The sequence below is a fragment of the Hemicordylus capensis genome, chromosome 2 (assembly GCF_027244095.1).
Source record: "Hemicordylus capensis ecotype Gifberg chromosome 2, rHemCap1.1.pri, whole genome shotgun sequence".
In the NCBI taxonomy this organism is placed as follows: Eukaryota; Metazoa; Chordata; class Lepidosauria; order Squamata; family Cordylidae; genus Hemicordylus; species Hemicordylus capensis.
Window position 1 is genome coordinate 183,730,371 of NC_069658.1, and position 22,300 is coordinate 183,752,670.

A 22,300-nucleotide genomic window follows, 5' to 3' on the forward strand; every position below is an offset into this window, starting at 1 on the left:
CCCAAATGTGCAACTGGGAGGAATTGGTTTCACTTTCCCCCTACACCAATGAGAACTGGAATTGTGCTTTCATTCAAGAAGGAGAGATTGAATCCAAGCATTTTGGCTTTCTTTTTTTTCCAACCGTAGTCCTCCCATGTTTCTAGTCCTTGTGCTGCTGAAAAAATGGCCTCTGCTGTTGGCCAACAGAAAAGTAAGTCAGGCATCTTACTGAAGACATTGCATATTAGCCAAAGTGTGTGGTGGAAGTGCTAGGCTGGCGCACTCTACTTTGGGAGCTCCAGGATTCTTCCAGGTCTCCCACTGACACTGCAGTTATCAAGGCTTTATACATGAGTTGGGTGCAATTTAGGTTGATTTCAAAAACACATGCTTGGGCTTGCAAGCACGTGAGGCAGTGGGGAGGAAGAAGTGTATCTGTCCGTCCCCCCCCCCCCCGTGTCAGCTGTGGCCTCTAGCTCTCGAATGGCAAAAGAGTCTCCTTGTAGTACTAGAGCTGGGCAGGAGGGGTGGGACCTAGCTTCCTGATTGGCAGATGCCGCCCCTGTCCGATTTCCCTGATAGGCTGCTTCCTTCTGCTCTGCTCACTGTAAACAGTTCTTTTTGGCAAGGCCCCCTGCTGCTGGATGCCGCATCCATCAGGAGCTTTGGGGAGGGGGAGCCCTGACCCAGAGTGGAATGAACACTCCTCCATTCTCCTCTTCCCTTTCTGTAAATAATGCGCCGCTTGCTTTATTATCCACTAAAGGCTGAGGCCATTGCCTCAGCAAGTTTTCTTCTAGGTTCTGTGCTGAGAGGCTGTCTAGGGTTTGATTGCTAATTGAGATAGCAAAGTAAAGCTGGGTGGGTGTTGCCAATGATGGCAACCTAGTTTTGGGGAGAAGGGTAGCAACCACTAGAGTGAGTGCATAGCTTTGAGAGCTCTGCCTTCAGGTAGGGTGGAGTGCAAACCTTGTCTGCTAGGTATTTTCTCAGTTGACAGAATCCGCAAAATCACCAAATCGTCATGTGTGTGCCATGGCCCTACCATGTTCTGTCCTGGGGAATTGTCTTGGTGACTCCAGATGAGCAGCCCTCCTGACCTCCTTCGTTCGTTTGTTTTTGCAGCTACAAACCAATGGTTCATCCCAGCAGTGCGGGGAGACATCCCACCTGGTTGTGCTGCCTATGGCTTTGTTTGTGATGGGACTCGCCTCCTTGTGTTTGGAGGGATGGTGGAATATGGCAAGTACAGCAACGACCTCTACGAACTGCAGGTGAGGGGTTGTAGGGCACAAGATTTTCTCTCTCTTAGTTCTGAAAAGGTGATGGTTTTGAGCACTCAGTTGTGTTATTAACCCATTTGCCTGCAGCTGCTATATCCAGCTAGTAGTTTGAGAAACACCAGGGGTCTTTGCAGAATTTCAAACTTCTTGAAGTTCTTGTCTGTATTCCTTCTCTTTTCCCCCCAGGAAACATCTCTGCTACTTATATGTAGAATATGCTGTTCCTTTTTTTTTTTTTTTTTTTTTTTTAAGGGTGCAAGCTAAGCCCTCCCTGGCAGTGAGGCAGGGCTTTCCTGTTCCTGGTGTTTCAAAGTGTGCACCATCTCACCTTCCAGTGGTGCATTAACACTGCCAGTCCTCTGTTCCTTGCTAGATTTTTTTTTTAAATTGTGTAAAAGAGTAGTAGCTTATAGCATCTCGTATGAGATGCTTTTGGCCACTACTCCTCTCCCCACACTTCCTTTTTGATATCCATCTAAGAGGAAGAAAGAACACTTACCTTTGGGTAAATGGGCCGCTAGGCACACCCTCTCCCCCTGCCAATCCACTGCCTAAGGCGACTGTCATAGTGGGCCTCAAAGGCAAGTCAGCCCTGGAACAAAAATCCAACATTGCTCACTTGCCTTAACTGTATGCTTCCTTGTTCTAGGCCAGCCGCTGGGAGTGGAAGAGACTGAAGGCCAAGACTCCCAAGAATGGGCCCCCGCCCTGCCCACGCCTTGGTCATAGCTTCTCACTGGTGGGCAATAAATGCTACCTATTTGGGGGACTGGCCAATGACAGTGAAGACCCAAAGAACAACATTCCCAGGTATGATGAAAGAGAGCTGCAGGACAGACACAAGGCCTTTATGACCAGGGCTTATCACCCGTAGCCCGTAACTGGGTTCTCTTGGAAGAAGCCACTGATGTGTGTGGCAGTGGAGCCCAGTACAACAACAAATAATATTTATATACTGCTTTTAAGCAAAAAGTTTCCAAAGTGGTTTACATAGAGAAATAATAAATAAAATGGATCCCTGTCCCCAAAGGGCTCACAATCTAAAAAGCAACATAAAATAGCTATCAGCAAAAGTCACTGGAGGGATGCTGTGCTGGGGATGGATAGGGCCAGTTGCTCTCCCCCTGTTAAAGAGAATCACCATGTTAAAAAGGTGCCTCTTTGACCAGTCAGTGGTCCCTCTAATTTTTCACCTCTGTGCAAAATGAATTTTGTTCTGAGTGGCAATATCAAGGCACTCTGTGCGCAACTGCATTCAGAATGGGGCCTTCCTGATTCAACCTGAGCAGGATCTAAAACTGAGCGGACATCAGAAAACTTGTGAGCGTGCACACGTCTTAGCGGGAACAGTGTGCCCAGTTAACATTTCTGGCCTGGGCTTATTAAAACAATTATTAAGAAAATGTTCATGGCTCTGCCTTTAAAGAGCAAACTGTGTGGATCCAGGTGGTTAGCACCAGTGGTAAGCAATTGAGAAACAGAGCTGTCATTCCTCGACTAGTTTTCATATCTGCCTTTCTGGTTTTGTTTGTTTCTCCTTCAGATACCTTAATGACCTCTACATCTTGGAGCTGCGTCCAGGTTCTGGTGTGGTGGCATGGGACATCCCCATCACCTATGGTGTGCTGCCTCCACCGCGGGAGTCCCACACTGCTGTGGTGTACACAGAAAAAGACAACAAGAAATCCAAGCTGGTCATATATGGTGGCATGAGTGGTTGTCGTCTTGGTGACCTCTGGACACTTGACATTGGTAATGGCACCAAGAATGGGTTTGGGAGGATGGGGTGGAATACGTGGAGCTGACGTTTTGTTCTGAACAGAGTAAGTTATTTGATCTTGGCCTGGGGTGTGTATATGAAGAAATTAGGACCAAACAGTAATCTTTTGCTATGTTCTCCCTTCAGATTCTCTGACCTGGAACAAGCCCACCCTGAGTGGTGTGGCTCCCCTCCCACGCAGCCTACATTCAGCAACCACCATTGGGAACAAGTAAGCCTTGTGCCAGACATGCTTTAGCATGATTCCATGTTCCTGACACTCCTATCTGAGCTTGTGTTCACCTCTTCTGTTTTCTTGGCAGGATGTATGTGTTTGGGGGCTGGGTACCCCTTGTCATGGATGATGTCAAAGTGGCCACACATGAAAAGGAGTGGAAATGCACAAATACACTGGCCTGCCTCAACCTTGGTATGTAAGCTCTTCCCTAGTCTGTCTCTCTTCTATTTGCCTTTCCCTTCTCATCTGACCTTTCTTTCTCTCCCTGCCCCCAGATTCCATGGCTTGGGAGCCCATTCTGATGGACACGTTGGAAGATAATATTCCACGGGCACGAGCTGGGCACTGTGCTGTGGCCATCAATACTCGTTTGTATATCTGGAGTGGCCGCGATGGGTATCGCAAGGCCTGGAATAACCAGGTCTGCTGCAAGGATCTCTGGTATCTCGAGACAGGTGAGGGAGCAGGGTGTAGCACCTGGGGTGGAAATGAGCATTAAAATGCTGCAGATTTTCCAGCCTGGGGGCCAGTTCAAACAGGCAGAAACAGTGCATGGTGCAGCCCTTGCTGGATTGTACCATTTTAAACTACAGGTGGGGGAGCACTCAAGCATACAATTTCCCCGTGAATGGAAAACATGTCTGTGTACATGGAAAGATTAATGTATTGGAAAGGAGGATTTAACTTGGCCTTTTCCTTAGCTTTTCATATGTGATGAAAGTCTAATGAAAAGTCAGAGGCACTGTGTGCTGATATCGTCCGTTTTGTAGGTAGAGGAGGGTTGGCTTTTAAAAATGCTTGAGAACATTCAAGCATGTAGTTTCTCACCTGCTGGAGAAAATGGTGCAACTAGGAAAAGGATTCTTTTTCTGAAAAGGTAGGTGCAGCCTTAGCGTCAGAAGTTCTGATGGTTGAGGAAGTGATCGTTTGCTCTCTTTGGTTCTCTCAGAAACCATGTCAATTTGGACTGTCTTCCAGCTTCTGTTGTGTTCAAAATACACCTTGAATTTGGCATCTCACTCCAGTACGATTAGTGTGTAGAATTGCACGAAATACCACGTGCAATCAGTTCTCCAAGGAGTGTGGTGAACGTCAGGAGGACCCAAAGGGTCATCTTGCTAATGCCACTTGCTCCTCTTCTCCCTTTGCAGAGAAACCTCCATCGCCTTCACGGGTGCAGCTGGTCCGTGCCAACACCAACTCCCTGGAAGTGAGCTGGGGTTCTGTCCCAACTGCTGACACTTACTTGCTGCAGCTGCAGAAGTATGACATCCCAGCTGCCACCTCGCCAGCTACCAACCCTGTGCCCTCAGTGCCTGTCAACCCCCCCAAGAGCCCCGCTCCGGCTGCAGCTGCCCCTGCCCCTCCTGTGCAGCCATTGACCCAAATGGGCATCACACTGCTGCCCCAGGCAACAGCTGTTGCTGCTGCCGCCACTGCTGCCGCTGCCGCCGCCGCTCCTGCCCCACCTACCACAACCACCATCCAGGTGCTGCCTACTGTGCCTAGCAGTCCAATGCCGGTGCCTGCTGCTGCCGCCACTCCTCGCCCACAAGGTAAGAGAACCAATAATAAAGTGGGGCCCGTTAGCATGTGGTGAGGAGCTGTGCTTCGAGTCCCTTCCCTTTTGAAGAGTAGGAGCTGGACCTGTTGTGCTGCGATTCACTGTCACGGCCTACAGCACCCCTTGCGGGGGAACTCGTCCACCACCACCACCACTGTCAATCTTTTGAAATAAATACAAAGCCCATCTCTAAAAACATGGCTTTTAGGGGCATGATACCTTAGTGGTTTGGTTCTCGTTCTTGTTTTCTACTGATGATAGCAGATTCTGTGAATGGCTTTTCTCCTAATGGTTTTGTTTAGCAGCCTTGAGTATGGAATGCCAGTGGAGTACAGACATATTAAATGAAATACATGTATTTGATTCTTTTAAATCGGTGGGACTTCTTGGAGCTGCCTAAAAAACAACTAAGGGCCAAGCCATATGTTTTAATATAACATGTCGTTTATACCCCAAAAGACTGGCTTTTCTGGCAACGCTTGCTCTAACTCTGGGCCGAAGGGAAAAAAAATGGAAGCAGATTCCAACAAGGTGCAAAATGATGTGTGGGATTAATTATCTGCATGTCCAAATGCATTTGGGCAACTTGCTATCTTCAGGGAGCACAGCAACGTTTTGTCAAACAGTATAGCTGCTTCCCACAGAACTGGGAATTGCTGGCAAGTTAGAATTTCTTCTCCCTATATGTTGCCCTCCAGTGGCCCATGACTCTGGGGTTCTCTCCTATCTGTCCACTAGGTTCTTCAAAGAAGGACTTGGCCGGATGTGGGTTTGTTAGTCCGCTACCTAATTTGCTTTGCTCCTGTTTGTCATTCACTTTACTGTATTTACCTGAACCCAAGACCAGTTTTTCTCCCAGGTTTTTTGATATTAAAAATCAGGAGGTCGTCTTAAATTCAGAGTCTGGTTCCTTTTGAGTAAACGCAGGTATAACCTGTGTTTAGTCTCTGTTTTTTTAAAGGGGTTTTTCTTAAATTCAGTCATCTTTGATTTGGATAAATATGTGTAATGCTGGGGCAAACGTAAGTGGGGCGGGGAGAGGAAATGGAGCTGCATTGAACCTGTAGTATGCTTAAAGGCCCTCATTTATAATTAAGAAAAGATAGCTACATTGATAATTAGTAAACATGGATCTTTGTTTTGCTCTTATGTAGAGAGTGTTGGTATTGTGCTTCCTAGCCCTAGGTCAAGGGCCCAAAGAGAAATGCTCACATTCCATGCCAACTGTCTGCGTTTTGCTAGGGAGGCCAGCTTCCCCATAGCTGTGGTCTGGTAACTGTACTAACTGGGAGTCAGCATCGTAACCCAGGCCCCTGCCTTACTTTGTTTCCTCCTCCTTCCTTGATAGCTGTCCCAGCTGTGCTGAAGGTCACAGGCCCACAAGCTACCACAGGAGCTCCGTTGGTGACAGTGCGTTCGGCAGGGCAGGCTGGGAAGGGCCCAGTGACAGTGACTTCACTGCCAGCTGGGGTGCGCATGGTAGTGCCCACCCAGACCACTCAAGGGACGGTGAGTACAGCACTGGTATATGGTATATGGGGACCTTTGTGGGAAAGAAATACCCCTGCCTCACCACCTTAAGGCAAGAGCTTCTGTACATTAACTCCTGGCTCTCTCTCCTCTTCCTTCAGGTGATTGGCAGCAGCCCCCAGATGAGTGGAATGGCTGCTCTGGCGGCAGCTGCTGCCGCCACTCAGAAAATCCCACCATCTTCTACCCCTACTATGTTGAGTGTTCCTGCTGGCACCACCATAGTGAAGACTGTTGCTGTTTCACCGGGGACCACCACGCTGCCCACCACAGTTAAAGTAGCCTCTTCTCCTGTCATGGTGCGTATCAGCAGCATATTCCTATGGGGTAGGCTGGTGGCATTTACTGAGGTTTGCAACTAGTTCGAGAGATAGCATAAATGGAACTGATTTCTGCTTCCTAGCCTATTCTCTTTTTTTTTAAAAAAAAGCCTTTATGATTTCGCCAGGGTCCTTTAAAGTGCCTTTTTCCTTTGCCATCCAGGTGAGCAACCCAGCAACTCGCATGCTCAAGACAGCAGCTGCCCAGGTGGGCACCTCCGTCTCTTCTTCCACCACCAATACGCCTACCCGGCCCATCATCACCGTGCACAAGTCGGGCACTGTCACCGTAGCACAGCAGGCCCAGGTGATGACCACCGTGGTGGGTGGGGTGACAAAGACCATCACACTGGTGAAAAGTCCCATCTCGGTTCCAGGAGGCAGTGCATTGGTGAGTATCAAAGTGGTGTGGTGGGGGCAGGGGTTTCAAAGAGAATGTGGCTTTCCACCAGTTGAATACCCTACCCTAGACACAAGTAGACAGTTGTATCTGCTTTCTATGGGGCTCAGATTGCTCTGAGATCTGAGCTTGGGACCATTTTTTCTTCAGCCATGATGAGCAGTCTTTGCTGCTCTCCAGAATGTTTGTACTCATGAAGAGTGTAGCAGCAGAGGAAGGGGGCTAGTCCCTTCATGGTTGGAGTTGTGGAGGTGATAACCTTTTTGGAGCGGTGACCTAGGATGCTGATATTCCTCTGTGGTGTGTTCTTGGCAGATTTCCAACTTGGGTAAGGTGATGTCAGTTGTTCAGACGAAACCAGTTCAGACGTCGGCGGTGACAGGCCAGGCATCTACAGGCCCAGTGACCCAGATAATCCAGGTAAGAACATGTGAGGCCGCAGTGGTGGCCCCAGTACTCTGCTGTGACATTGATGCTACTGCCCACTATGTGTCCTAATTGGCAAGTTGAGGTTGGCCATTGTGGCTTTTGGCTCACTGTTGAGTCATGTAATCAGTGCACTAGAAAGACTTTAGATTCCTTCTGATTCTAATGCCTTCCATTTCTAATGGATTAGCTCGTTATGGGATGGGTGACTACCTTGAACTGAGGTGCAGAATGAAGACTTCTGGTCTTCCTAAATCTCCTGTTTTCTACAGCAGGGGTAGGCAACCTTGGCTCTTCAGCTGTTATTGAACTACAACTCCCATCATTCCCAGCCACAATAAGTTGTGGTTGGTAATCGTGGGAGTTGTAGTTCAACAACAGCTGGAGAGTCAAGGTTGCTACCCCTGTTCTACAGTTAGTGCCTGTTTGAGTGCAAGGCTTTGGAAACTCTGCTATGCAGTATCAACTTTTGGTTTTCTTTCTTAGACCAAAGGGCCTCTGCCGGCAGGAACCATCCTGAAGCTGGTGACCTCAGCAGATGGCAAGCCCACCACAATCATCACCACCTCCCAGGCAGGTGGTACAGGCACCAAACCCACCATCCTGGGCATCAGCAGTGTGTCTCCAAACACAACAAAGCCTGGAACCACCACCATCATCAAAACTATTCCCATGTCAGCTATCATTACCCAGTCGGGTGCCACAGGTAATTAGTGGATTATGATTGTTGCAGTGGTTTTCATAGTGCTGGCTGAGGTGTGATAGTAATGGTCTACTTGTATGGATGGGTGATGGATGAGCAGTGTGGTAGCCACTGGAAGCATAGTTATGGTGCAAAGGCACTTCAGGCTGTGTGTGGTGGAGATTCTCAAGCTTCCTTCTTCTCTTCTTCCAGGTGTTACCAGTAGCCCTGGAATAAAGTCTCCCATTACTATCATCACTACAAAAGTGATGACCTCTGGCACTGGCACACCGGCCAAGATCATCACAGCAATGCCTAAGCTGGCCACAGGACATGGGCAGCAGGGTGTGACACAGGTCAGACAGGTGGGCAGAATGGAAGGTACGGGGCCACATTGTCCAAATCGTCTTCAGCCTGGGGTCTTAACCTGTCAACTTGTGCCTTCGCAGGTGGTGCTTAAAGGAGCACCAGGTCAGCCTGGTACCATCCTGCGCACTGTCCCTATGGGTGGAGTGCGGCTTGTCACCCCTGTCACTGTGTCTGCTGTCAAACCCACGGTCACCACTCTGGTGGTGAAAGGAACCACAGGTAAGTGTGTTGCAGAACCTCAGTTACTACGGGGGGCAGGCAGGTGTGGATTGTAACTATGGGTCCTAATGCCATACTTAACTCCCGGAGAAACTGTGATCACATTTTGGCTGATGTAGTCCTATGGTTGCTATGCTGTCTGCAGCATGTTATTTCATATGAGATCTCCAGAAGCTTTGCTCAAAGCCCATGTGTATATAATGTTTGAGTGTACAGAATATGTTTCTGGGCCCCAGAAGTCAGTATACTGCCCAGCATATCAATCCGCAGAGTTGTTGCATCTGCTTTCCTTCCTTTCTAGGTGTCACCACCTTAGGTACTGTAACAGGCACAGTCTCAACTAGCCTAGCTGGGACTGGGGGGCACAATACCAATGCCTCCCTAGCAACACCTATTACCACCTTGGGCACAATTGCCACCCTTTCCAGCCAGGTCATCAATCCAGCTGCCATCACAGTCTCCGCAGCACAAACCACCTTGACAGCAGCAGGAGGGTTGAGTACCCCCACCATCACGATGCAGGTATTGGGTGGGCTGAAAGGGGTCTTCTTGGGGTCTTTCCTCATAAGTATATAAGTCTTGGGCAGGAGGTGTTCTCCAATAAAGCTAGACAATAGATCCAGGACAGGCACAAATCTTCACACAATGCATAATTAAGGAGTTTGCTACCCCAAAATATCATGATGAGCACTGACTTGGATGGCTTTAGCAGAGGATTAAATTTAGTCATGGAGAAGGATGGGGCTATTGGCTGGGATTAGCCTTGATAGAGCCTCCATGTTTCGATGGAGTGTATCTTCTGTATAATGATATTGGGGGTGGGGGGAGGCTCTCCTGCACTTACTGATTGGAGCATGTGCAGTGCTATATGTATTAAATGAACTGTTACATTGGGCAAGAGTAGCTAATGACCTAGGAAGCAAAGGCATGGTGTGAATGAGGCAGAAGAGCTGCTTGTGCATCCCCATGGGCCCTAGCCTCTAGAGCAGCTGATACCTACCAGATCTTTGAATGCCTGTTATGACTGCCTGGGTTAATTTTGTTTAATCTGCATCTTTTTCTGCTGCAGAATTCTAGATCACTTGAATGTTATAAACTGCCCGAGCACTAGCCAACTAACATAACACATTTCACAAGACCAAAGCAAGAAAGAGGGCAGACTTGAGCCGCTGCTGCCTTGGGGCTCTGTAGTGCACCTTCACTTGGTTCTTTGTGGTGCAGAAGGAGATTTCTTCCCTCAGTTTTTCTCCTCCTGCTTGCAGATCCATAGTCAGCAGAGCTGTTTGGAACACAGGAAGCTGCCATATACTGAGTCAGACCATTGGTCCATCTAGCTCAGTATTGTCTACATAGACTGGCAGCGACTTCTCCAAGGTTGCAGGCAGGAATCTCTCTCAGCCCTATCTTGGAGAAGCCAGGGAGCGAACTTGGAACCTTCTGCTCTTCCGAGAGTGGGCCCCATCCCCTAAGGGGAATATCTTGCAGTGCTCACACATCAAGTCTCCCATTCATATGCAACCAGGGTAGACCCTGCTTAGCTAAGGGGACAAGTCATGCTTGCTACCACAAGACCAGCTCTCCTCCTCACAGCATTTGTCTTGCCTGGGGAAAGTAAGAGCTCTCCTACAAGTTATGCAGAATTAGGTGCTGTGATGGAACTCCAGATTGGTATCATTTCAAATGGAAGGAGAAAAGGGATTGCATTTTTTTTTAATGCTCCCCTCGAACTTAAACCACCTGCAGAGAGAGAAATTAGTATGGGAAGAAAGTTATACCAGTATTCACATTACTGGTACTCCAGGAGCACCAAAAAGTTGTAAGAGTGTGCCAAATGTTTCAAAAATCAAAAATGCTCACATGAGTACTATCTGCAGCCACCTCACTAGCCTGCTCCCTCCTCCTGCAGGCCACTGGCACCTTGATGCTCTCACCGCTGCTTGCCAGCAGCTCTCCAGGCCTCTCAGAAGTGGAAAAGGACCCATTCCTGTCTACAGACAGGTAGGGGGGATCTTTCCCCTTCTGAGCAGTTGGAGAGCTGCTGGCAATGGACAGCATGCAGTATCAGCAACTCTCCCTCAGAAGGGGAAAGGCCCTGATCCTGCCCATATACACAGGAATGGGGTCTTTTCTGCTTCTGAGAGACCCAGAGAGTTGCTGGCAAGCGAGGGCAGCAGGAGCACTGAAAGTTGTAGAAGGAGTGGCAAGGGCAGCTGGAGCTGCCCATGGTGAACAAAGGGCTTCACCACTGAAGTGGCAGAGGAGCAGCTGCTAGCGGAGACATCTGATACCTGTGAGTACCCTTTCTGCTGGTACTTGAGAACCTAGTCTTAAAAATGATGTGCCCTGGTTATATTCTTTCTCCTAATTTTCTCCATGCAAATAAGTGTGTGTGTGTGTGTGTGTGAGAGAGAGAGAGAGAGTGTGAGAGAGAATGTGTGGGAGATTAAAAAATGTCCACTCACCTGTGGTCCAGTTCATCTTATGCTGCATAACTTTGTGAAATGGCTCAAAATTGTGTGTGTTTGTAGTAGTTTGGAAGAATTGTCTCTACCTGAAGTCTTTGTCCTAAGCTCTGTGTGTGTGTGTGTGTCCATCTCTCTCCAGCCTGTCTCCCAGCCCACCCAAGTCACCCTGATTACAACACCTAGTGGAGTAGAAGCCCAGCCAGTGCATGACTTGCCTGTCTCCATCTTGGCCTCACCCACCACAGAGCAGCCTACAGCCACTGTCACGATTGCTGAATCTGGGCAGGGTGACGCACAGCCAGGCACGGTTACTCTAGTGTGCTCCAACCCGCCATGTGAGATACACGACACTGGCACAACCAACACGGCCACAACCACTGTAGTGGGCACTTTGGGTGGGCCAACCCAGGTGCAGTTTGTATGTGATGGACAAGAGACCGGTGGGCTCCAGGCCGGTGGTAGAGTGGTGAGGGTCTGCTCCAACCCACCTTGTGAGACCCATGAAACGGGTACCACCAACACAGCCACTACCGTGCTGAGTGCTGGGCAGAAGGTGTGCTCCAACCCGCCTTGTGAGACTCACGAGACAGGCACCACCAATACGGCCACCACCTCCAGAACAGAGAAGGCACCTGCAGAGCCACCATGCCAAACTTTCCAGACTAGTGCCACTAGCACAACTATGACAGTGAAGCCCATTGTGGGCACAGGTCAGCTAGTGTGCTCCAACCCACCCTCTGAAACACATGAAACAGGAACCACCAATACAGCCACCACCGCCACTTCCAACATGGGCCGGGGACAGCCTGATGGTGGACAGGAAGAACCAGCTAATCCTCCGTGCCAAACAAAGCAGGTCAATACCACCAACACCACCATGTCAGCAAAAGCAGATGTGCCGACGGAGCAGCCATGCACGGTCCAGATGGTAAGCTTTGTACCACAGAAGCCAGCTGCAAGTTCAGGCACAACCACAGTACAGGCCAGTGAAAGACCAGTAGCACCGAAAACCCTCCAATGCGAATCCCATCATACCCACACCACCAACACTGCCACCACAGCTCGGTCTCTCATGGGTCGAGGGCAGCCTGATGGAGAGTGGGTAGGCTCTGCCAATCCTCCGTGCCAAACGCAGCAGACCAGCTCCACCAGCACCACCATGTCTGCCAAAGCTAATGTGCCTACGAAGCAGCCATGCACAATACAGATGGTATCACCAGACTTGGTCACAGGGTCGGCACACTTGAGTGCACCTTGCAAAACTCACGAAATGGATGCCAAGGATGCAGGCTCTCAGGTCTGCTCCAGTCCACCTTGTGAGACGCATGAGCCTGGCACCACCAACACAGCTACATCAAATATGGGTGCCACTCCACGCATTTGCTCCAGTTCACCTTGCGAGACTCATGAGACTGGAACTACCAACACAGCCACCACTACCACGTCAAATGTAGGTGCTGGGCAACAAGTGTGCTCCAATCCACCTTGTGAGACCCATGAGACTGGCACCACCAATACAGCCACCACTACCACGTCAAATGTAGGCGCTGGGCAACAGGTGTGCTCCAATCCACCTTGTGAGACACACGAAACGGGCACCACAAATACAGCAACCACGACGACATCAAATATGGGTGCTGGGCAGGGTGAAGGTGCCCAGCAAACTCCTGTAACTCCACCATGTGAAACGCAGCAGACAAGCTCTACTAGCACCACCATGTCACCCAGCGTTGGAGGTGATGGCACCCAGCCCTCCAGCTCAGCCTTGGCCCAGGGAGGAGGCTCTGAATCAGGAAAAGCTCCTGAGGGAGAGGCTCCTGGGACTGTCCAGTCACCTCCTCGGAGCCCAGCATCTAGAGTGTGCTCAAATCCTCCCTGTGAAACCCATGAAACAGGAACGACCCATACAGCCACCACTGTCACTTCCTCCATGGGGTCCAATCAAGGTAAGAGCAAAGAGTGGACGTGGTAGGTAGGTAAGATGCTTTCCTCAGTTTTTAGACAGCATCTGTTCCCTAAAACGGAGTAGATGCACTGGATGCCTTGCACCAGTGGTTTTTAGACTATATTCCAGGGATCCTTGGACGCTTTCAAAGGAGTTTCTCAATGAGAAGATTGGTAATGGCAGATGAGCTTCCCTGAAGGACAGCTTTCTTGCCATTGCCACCCTCCACCTGCACTGGGCATCTTTTAGGGCACTCTGTTCAGGGGGAGTGATGGTAATGCCTCCCTCAACTGGTCAGTGCCCTGCTAAGTCAGTGCATGCTGTATAGAATAAAATACAACAAATATTTATATACTGCTTTTCAACATAAGTTCCCAAAGCAGTTTACATATATATAAACAAATAAATAAAATGGCTCCCTGTCCCCAAAGGGCTCACAATCTAAAAACAAAACATAAGGTAGACACCAGCAGTAGCCCCTGGAGGGATGCTGTGCTAGGGGTGGATAGGGCCAGTTGCTTTCCCCCGCTAAATAAAGAGAATCACTACTTTTAAAAGGTGCCTCTTTTCTCAGTTCGCAGGTGACTACACTCTAGAATGCTTTCCAGAATCTTCTTGATGCACATGGGTCTTAGAATAAATGGATTCCTCAGTCAAGTTGATTGGAAAGGCTAGAAAATGTCTGCCTCATTTTAAGGGCTCCCATATATGCTTTGTAAATCCCCACCACAGAAGTTCAGTGCCCCTCCACCACACCTCCATTTCAGAAGTGGGAATGGGCACTTGATACCTTATCTTCTTGTCTGCTGTATCCATGCAGACTGGATCTTTGTACTTGGATCTCTGCACTCTCTTGCCTGTCACTACCCGTCCTGTCCACATTTATTGTAGTCTTCCCAACTTGAGAGCCTCCCTCACTGTTCTCCCTGAACCAGGATGCTTTTACACTACTTTAGAATCTCTCTTCTTGGACAGTTGGAGCCGGATGATAAGCCTTGTGTTTCTAACTGCTGTTTCAAAACCATATTTTTAGAAACCTGGGGGTTATCTGTGAGAAGACTAGTCATGGCCGACAAGCTTCCCCAAAAGGCAGCGTGCCCACCATTACTGATCTGCCTATGCAGTGTGTAGCTGCAGGAAAGGGCTGGGTGTGTTCCATATAGGGGGGTGTGTGAAACGGATTTTGCATTCCATTCTGAAATTGGAATGCAAAATACACAGATTGTTCTGTTGAAACAACCGGGCAAGGTACTTGTTCTGATGGAATGACCCAGTTACAGATGGAACATTCCGACCACCACTTTGGATTCCAAAATGGCATTCTTCTGACCTCTGCGCATATGGGGGTGCCATTTTGGAATTTGCGAGATGGTGTGGATTCTCCAGCTGGGAAGGAGTGCATACAACTGTGGGTTGCTCCTTATCACTCGCTCCTAGACAGGGTACCAACCAAAATAGACAAGAGACGCCGCCCCTTGCAAGCAGGAGCCTCCCCTGGAACCCCAGTTCCGCCCTGTCTAGCTCTGGAACAGCAGGGTAACCTTGGTGCTCATGTTCCTCACTATTCTTTTTCCTTTCTTCTCTGTCCTCACAAGGAGACCTTACTCTTCTCCTTAAGGCCAAATTGTTGTGCTGCCGGCTTAATTTTCTTTTTTAAAAATCACCAGTTCAAGCCTGTCGACCAGGGAGTCTTTCCCTGATGCAGACTGCTCTACTGGGGGCTCTGCCCCACCTATTCACCTGCAAGAGCCCTGCAGATCAGGCTTGGGGGAGGAGCTACGTCCCAAGAAAAGGAGAATGGAGGGTGAGGGCTCCACCATGTGCGCTACAGCCTCGGTTGTGTACAAATCACACAGTGGCAGGTGAGGCAGAGTTTCTACTGGCCTTTCCATCCCCCATACTCCAGATGCATGCCTCTTGAAGGAGTGGGACAGTCGACTGAGGTAGGCAATCTCATTACCAAGTCTGATGATGCTGAGGAGGCAGAGTTCTTAACAGACATTTTTGTGGGCGATCAGCCACTCCATATCCAATATCAAACAGTGGCTTGGGGGAATGGTTTTAAAGGAGATTAATAGGGGGTTTTCTGAACAGCGTTTCCTCAACAGAGGACGTAGCCCCTCCTGGCACCTGTCTCATTTTGGCATGAACACCACCACTACATCTCAGAGAGCTGCTTCTTCTGAGCAGCTGCCCCTCCCCCACTCACACTCCTCTGACGGTTCCGAATGGGGCTCTCCCGCTCCACTAGGCCCCCCGAGGGTCACAACTGACCCAAATGAGCCATCTCCAGTCATCCCTCACCCACCCCCGCCACGGGATGGGACAAACACCCCCACTCCCCCACCCACCCCCGGATAAGGCAGGTGATTCTGGGGCTTCTGCCTCTGAGGGGGTGGCTTCTAAGGATGAATGGGGAGACTTATCCAATGAGGAAACTGACTTCAGTGCTGTTCCCTCTCACAGACTAAGCAGGATGATTCTGCCATTCTTCTTCACAAGGCACGCAGGGTTTTGAAGCTTATTCCCCCTTCAGACACACAATCCCAGGGGCATAAGTCTGAGCCACCTGAGGGGGATAGAGAGGTTTTCCCTTCGTCACAAGAATCCGACCTTCACATTCCCTGTCCTGTCTTTAAGAAGGCCCTTCTGGAGGAATGGAAGTCTCCAGGGGCAGGCAATCCCCCCCCCCCCCCGCCGCCCCAGCTTGTGCTAAGTGCCTCTACAGCATGAACTGGGGAATCCCAGAGCTCCTAAAGGTTCCCTTTACTGATGTGCCTGTGGCCGCCTTGGTCAGTGGCACCATGCTATCTAAGGATGGCAATTATTTTCTAAAAGATTTTGAGGATAAGCACTGTGACTCTATCCTGAGCAAGGCCCACAAAGCCTCTGTCTTTTCCATACGCACATCTATGGAGACTTCCATATTCGCTAGGGCATCCATCCTGTGGGTCAAGGAACTTTTGGAGATGGCGCCACAGGGCAACTCTCATCTCCGCTAGGGTCTAAACAAGTTGCTAGAAGCATCAGTCTTCGTGGCAGATGCCAGCTTAAGATTCCCTACAATTATCTGCTAGGGCATTGGCAGTTGCTGACTCGGTCAGAAGACACCTCTGGTTAAAAAAACGATGGATCAAAAATCCAGATCTAACCTAGCTTCAGCCCCCTTTTTGGGAGGGAAACTCTTTGGGGAGGCCCTGTAGACAGTTTTGGTTGAGACTAAAGAAAAGAAAAAAATCATTCCTGCCACTCAGGCCAAACAGAGTTTTCGCCAGTCAAATTCTTTCGTCCATCTTGCCAGTTCAGGGACAGGCAACCCAGACAGGATCATTTCCACTGATTGCAAAAGAAAGGCCAGATCAAAGAAGGCACAGTCCAGACCCCAGCAACGTCCCAAGCCCTTCATGTGCAGCCCACAATTTCCGTGACTACCCCATGCCTCCAGTCGGAGAACATCTTCAACTTTTTTCGGAAATATGGCTGCTCATGTCCTCAGACAAGGGTTCAAGACACCCTCAGAAACTGCTACAAGCTGGAACTGAAACTCCAGACCTTCAGTCGCTTTCTTCCATCTCCAAGATCCCACAAGGTCTGGATGCCTTAGTCCAGAAATGGTCTCCAGGACTTTTGTACCTTCCTTCTGCAAGCCATCATTCACAAAGCAGTACAAGGGATCAGAGTGTGTCAGGTGGAGGTGGTCCTGGTAGCTCCAGCCTGGCCACACAGACCATGGTTTTCCAATCTTGTACAACTATCAGTGGAACCCCCTCTTCCCTTTGGAGCACGTCAAGATCTTCTGTCTCAGTGACTCATTTTCCACTCAGATCCCGCATGGCTGAACTTTAAAGTGTGGTGATTGAGTGGGAAGCACTGGGTAAGAAGGGATACTCTGACAAGGTGTTAAACACCTTGTCAGCATCTAGAAAGGGTTCCACAAAAAGACTTTATCAAATCACTTGGAAAATCTTTTCTCACTGGTGCAAGACACAAGGTATAGTTACATCTTTAGTTTCAATTAGTGTTGTCCTGTCTTCTACAAAATGGGCTGGGCAGGGGTTTGAAGCCAAACACCCTAAGAGCCTTTTCATCTGTTCTGCAGGTTAATCCCTCTTCTCTTTCTTCACACCCACACATCAAAAGATTTGAGGGGAGCAGTGCTCCTTAGTCTGTTGTCCACAGGTTTCCCATATGGGATCTTACAACAGTTTTACAAGCTCTGACCAGGTCCCCATTTGAACCCCTCAGGTCAGTGGAACTGAAATTCCTCACCTGGAAAGTTCTTTTTCTAGTGGCTATCTCCTTTGCTTGCCGGGTGTCTTAAGTTAGGGTCATTATTCATTAGGCAGGAGTTATGTCAGATTTTTCCTGATTACATCTTGCTTAGGACAGAACCTTCTCCCCCCCCCCAAAAAAAAAAAATAAATAAACACAGTATTTCACAGATCTCAGGAATTGTTCCTTCCTTTTCCCCCAACCTGTCCTCCGCAAAAGAAAGGTCCTGACACACTCCATACCTCAGACGCGCCATTAAAACATACTTTAAACCAGGCCTGCTCAACTTCGACCCTCCTGCAGATGTTGGCCTACAATTCCCATAATCCCTGGCTATTGGCTGCTGTGGCTGAGAATTATGGGAGTTGTAGTCCAAAAACAGCTGGGGGGGCCTAAGTTGAGCAGGCCTGCCTTAAACGAACCAAAGGGTTCCGTCAGTCAGACTCCTTTTTCATTTCCTTCAGCAGCTATTTCTTAAGGGACAATGTCTCTTTCTCCATTCTATCCAGGTGGATCAGGGCATGCATTCTGCGGTGCCCCTGTCATCTGGGATTCTGGCACTCCACATGAAATGCCACTACCTCAGTTGACTTGTCTACTTGAGTTCCCCTGATTGATATTTGCCGGGTGGCAACACGAACTTCTTCCTCTTCCTTTGTTCGCCATCATAAACTGAACTTGCCAGCTTTGGCTGATGCTACCTTTGGGAGAAGAGTTCTTCAACAGGTGGTTAAAATGCAGTCAGCAGATTTGCCCTCCCAGTGAGACTGAAAGTGATGTAGGTCTCCCTGTTGGATGCACTACTTCTCTGCTGGAGAATGGAACATTGTGACTTACCTTAAGCATCCATTCTCAGCAGGGAAATGAAGTACATCCTCCCCACCCTTGGGTCTCTGTTTGCACATTCAGATATTTGATTTATTGTTGTACCTTTCGTTCTCAGTTTCTTGACTATCTTCCTGTTCAAACATGTTTCTGGACACTTTAACTTTCATTCTTTGCACCATTGGCTTAGAAAGAGAGACCTGGGGTTCCAGAGGAGGCTCCTCCTACTTGCAAGGAGAGCGGTCTCTTGTCTGTTTTGATTTGTTCTAAGAGCAAGTGATGAGGAGCAACCTGCTGTTGGACACACTGTTGCCCTGCTGAGAAATGGACACTTCAGGTAAGTCACAATGTTCGATTCCAAAATGGCACTTTGAGCAGGTTCAGTTCCAAGCTTGAAACAGGCACCCTCTTAAAAGGATTTTCTATTTCATTGTCGGGATGCTCGAAACAGCCCATTTCGAGGTGGAACGTTCTATACAACCCTAGTTCCAGATGACAATCTTGGTTTACACAAGATATGGTAGAGGGACCAGCAGATCCAGTCACCGCATGTGTACCTTAATAAATGCCCTAAATTCTTTGCAACACATGGTGGGCCTTCAGTAAATGAGCTTGTGAAAAGGGTCTGTTAGGGTTAGAAGCTTGAAAAATGTAGCTCTAGAGGACACGTCTGGCTGTCCTAGAATATGGGTCCCCCATTCTACAGGATTCCACTTCTGATATTACCCTTTTTTGTAGACTGGGCAAGCAAGCAGAGTCAGAATCCAGAACTTTTATCCTCTGTGGGCGACAGCTGTGGTCTTGCCTCTGCTTAACCCGTTTCCTCTTTGCAGATCAGCCACCTGCTACCAATGGCCAACAGGGGGAGCCTGAGACAACTGTGAGCGAGAGCACAGCTGCCCCCAGCCCCAGTGCTGTTACAACCACCGTCCCCTCCACACAGACCAGAGCTGTCACCACTGTTACGCAATCCACGCCCGCGCCAGGGCCCTCTGTGCCGGTGAGGACCACGGAGTAGATCAGGGCCTAGAATAAACCTGCTTGTGCAGCCTCATCTCTCCCGTGAGGCTTTGAGCTCCCTACACCTGGCAATACTGCTGTCTTTGCAGTTTCGAGTGGGAGAATTGCCCTCCTCACACATTCATCCACTAGTACTTGCTTCTGGGCTTCCCCACAGAGATGGACTGGGTCGGGGCAGGCTTTTTTCTTCTTAAACTGCTGTTCAGAAGTGAGCACAATCTCTGCTTAGGGAGTCTGTCCTGTGCCGCCACCTCCGGCCATTCTCCTGGATTTGTCCCTTCATAGTCTGCCGACAGCTTTTGAGCCAGACCTCTTTGAGTGGTCAGCCTCTTCCTCAGCTTTAGCTGAAATAAGAGGCATTTGGTTTCCCGAGTTGCATATAAGCACAGTTGTATATAAACATTGTGGAATATTTCCCCCCACATTAAAACTGTCTTCCCAAAAACTACATTTGAACTTCTGGTGCATCCTCCCTGTGCCACATATATTCCCAAAGAGCCTCCAAGGGTATGAGGAAAAAATACTGAAGATGGGGGAGCTGGAGCTGTTGGCACCAGATTCTGGGCAATGGAGATGGTGGTCTCCATTTTGCTTTGCTAGTGAGCTTCCCAAGGATATGTGGTTGGCCTAGTGACAGAGTGGGCTACATGGGTCCTCCCTCTGATACAACATAGGGCCACCCGTGTTCCGAGTTTCTTAAGAAGCAGCTATGTGAGTGGTAGAATAGACTCAAAATAAATCTTCAAGGGAATGCTAGAGAGCCCCCCTTGCTCTTTCCTTGCCAACCCTTTTGCTGCCAGTTCCAGCACAGTTCTCCTCATCCAAGGTTCTAATCCTTTCTCCTCCCTGTTGCAGAACATCTCCTCGCTGGCTGAGACCCCTGTGGAGGAGGCAGCTCCTCCTGCTGAGGCTCCGGCTGCCACCAGCACAGATTCCCTCCCAGGAGCCTCCGAGCCACTGCGGCCTGCTGTAGAGGTGCAGGCTGCCCCATCCGAGCCTCAAGAGCCAGCCCAGGCAGCGCCAGTAGGCACTCCATCCACAGAAGCCCCACCAGCCGAAGCTGCTGCTCCTCAGCCGGAACTGCCAGCCCCTGTGGAGGAGGCACTGCCCGCACCAGCAGCCGCTGCCCAGGAGCCTGTGGCGATGGTGGTGCTCCCGCAGGCCACTCCTGCAGCCCCTCCACCCTCCGAAGTGGAGCAGCTGGCACTGCCTCAAGAGCTGATGGCCGAGAGCCAAGCAGGCACCACCACACTCATGGTGACGGGGTTGACACCGGAGGAACTGGCAGTGACGGCTGCTGCAGAGGCTGCCGCCCAAGCTGCTGCCACCGAAGAGGCACAAGCCCTGGCCATTCAGGCAGTCTTGCAAGCCGCCCAGCAGGCTGTAATGGGTGAGTGTCCCTATAGCTCTTGGGAATGCCTTCGCCCCTGGTGTGGGGGCTGCTGTGCAGGAGCAATCCTCTCTGTCGTCTTCCCTTGCCTCGCCTATGACCTCTTCTTAGTTCTTCACTTGAGGGGTGGGGGGCAGGGCCTGTCTCTGCTCTGGCTTGGTGAGGCTCCTGGTGTCTCTCCTGTGCTCTGTTCCACCTAAATCTCCACTTCTTCTGTCATCTTTTTCAGGCTCTGGAGAGGCCATGGACACATCTGAGGCAGCAGCACAAGCAGAACTGGGTCACTTGGGCTCGGAAGGCCCTGAGAGCCAGCCCACTGCCATCCCGATTGTGCTCACACAGCAAGAACTGGCTGCTCTTGTGCAGCAGCAGCAGCAGCTCCAGGAAGCTCAGGCGGCGGCAGCCGCTGCCGCCGCTGCCGCAGCTGCTGCCCAGCAGCATCCGCCTCAGCACCCTCTCCCTTCCCACTTGCCCACGGAAGCCCTGGCCCCTGCTGATAGCCTCAATGATCCAGCCAGCGAGAGCAATGGTCTCAATGAGTTGGCCAGCGCAGTCACCAGCACAGTTGGGCTACTTCCCCCCACACCTACAGAGAGTAAGTGATTGATATGGGACAGGGCAGGTTCTAAGGTGCATCAGGAATACTGGAGGACGAAAAACTCTCCAGTGTCTGGGGCAGGGGATGTTGCAGTGTTCTGTTTTTTCCTCAAGTTTAAATGGTCACCATTTGGAGGGGCAGGTGAGGGAATGTTTTTCTTCTTCAGTTGGCTAGTCAGCTTATCACAAGTTGGCCTCCTGCTGTAGATGCCTACAGTTTGGCTCGCTTGCTTGAAGCATGGATTGGTCATAAGCAAATGGAAGCTCTGACTTGCTCCCCTTCTCCATCAGTGGAGGGGAGCATATACAGAATGCATTACTTTCCCACTTGCTTAGACGGCAGGGCTTTGTAAAGTCTTGGCCTGTTCCTTCCAGTGGTAGAAATGTGCTCCCATCCCCACCTTTAGGGTTGCCATATGTTCAAGTGTGGCCATGCTCCATCCCTCAGGATTTTTAACACTTGAAGACCCATGTTTTAAAGTTTTTATTCCTTGTCTCATTGGTCTTTAAATCTGGTTTTAACTATAGTTTTTAACTGAATTTTATCTTGTAACTTCTGTTGTTGTCTTGTCTTTGTGGCTGTATTTTGGGATACAGAACCAAGATCTGGGACCTGTATTTAATATCTTGCATGAATATTTGTTTTCTCCTTCCAGGTCTTGCTCCATCTAACACATTTGTGGCCCCACAACCTGTCGTGGTGGCGGCTAGCCCAGCAAAATTACAGGCAGCAGCTACTCTGGCAGAGGTGGCTAATGGAATTGAACCAGCTCCTGTGGTAAGTTTAGGAAGATCTAGGGGTGATGGGGGTGGGTGGGAGTGATGGGTTCCCAGTTTTTTAAGGCTCACCCTGTGTTCTCCCACCCTGCTTAGAAGCCAGAGCCTCCCGCACAGCCTCCAAAAGTGGTTGTGAAGAAGGAAAATCAGTGGTTTGATGTGGGTGTTGTCAAGACAACCAACATGATGGTGACACACTACTTCCTGCCTCCTGATGATGCGCCTGCTACAGAGGTG

The 22,300-nt window shown here is 49.7% G+C and overlaps 1 protein-coding gene across 4 annotated transcripts in view; it reads left to right on the plus strand.

Moving 5' to 3' along the window:
- Positions 1 to 22,300, plus strand: part of HCFC1 (host cell factor C1) — a 30,664-nt gene that overhangs the window by 3,401 nt on the left and 4,963 nt on the right. For 2 of the 4 annotated variants that reach the window (XM_053288587.1, XM_053288590.1), the window contains exons 2-22: positions 1,108 to 1,256; positions 1,915 to 2,075; positions 2,809 to 3,017; positions 3,172 to 3,256; positions 3,348 to 3,454; positions 3,538 to 3,717; positions 4,414 to 4,818; positions 6,175 to 6,335; positions 6,458 to 6,655; positions 6,840 to 7,067; positions 7,392 to 7,496; positions 7,989 to 8,208; positions 8,398 to 8,549; positions 8,634 to 8,772; positions 9,074 to 9,294; positions 11,377 to 13,183; positions 19,113 to 19,279; positions 20,155 to 20,689; positions 20,919 to 21,284; positions 21,943 to 22,064; positions 22,160 to 22,297. In XM_053288587.1, coding sequence (XP_053144562.1) covers positions 1,108 to 1,256; positions 1,915 to 2,075; positions 2,809 to 3,017; positions 3,172 to 3,256; positions 3,348 to 3,454; positions 3,538 to 3,717; positions 4,414 to 4,818; positions 6,175 to 6,335; positions 6,458 to 6,655; positions 6,840 to 7,067; positions 7,392 to 7,496; positions 7,989 to 8,208; positions 8,398 to 8,549; positions 8,634 to 8,772; positions 9,074 to 9,294; positions 11,377 to 13,183; positions 19,113 to 19,279; positions 20,155 to 20,689; positions 20,919 to 21,284; positions 21,943 to 22,064; positions 22,160 to 22,297 — 5,855 coding nt within the window. Of the gene's footprint in view, positions 1 to 129; positions 194 to 1,107; positions 1,257 to 1,914; positions 2,076 to 2,808; positions 3,018 to 3,171; positions 3,257 to 3,347; positions 3,455 to 3,537; positions 3,718 to 4,413; positions 4,819 to 6,174; positions 6,336 to 6,457; positions 6,656 to 6,839; positions 7,068 to 7,391; positions 7,497 to 7,988; positions 8,209 to 8,397; positions 8,550 to 8,633; positions 8,773 to 9,073; positions 9,295 to 11,376; positions 13,184 to 19,112; positions 19,280 to 20,154; positions 20,690 to 20,918; positions 21,285 to 21,942; positions 22,065 to 22,159; positions 22,298 to 22,300 lie in introns of all 4 variants that reach the window. The other 2 variants (XM_053288589.1, XM_053288588.1) reach the window with 2 other exon arrangements.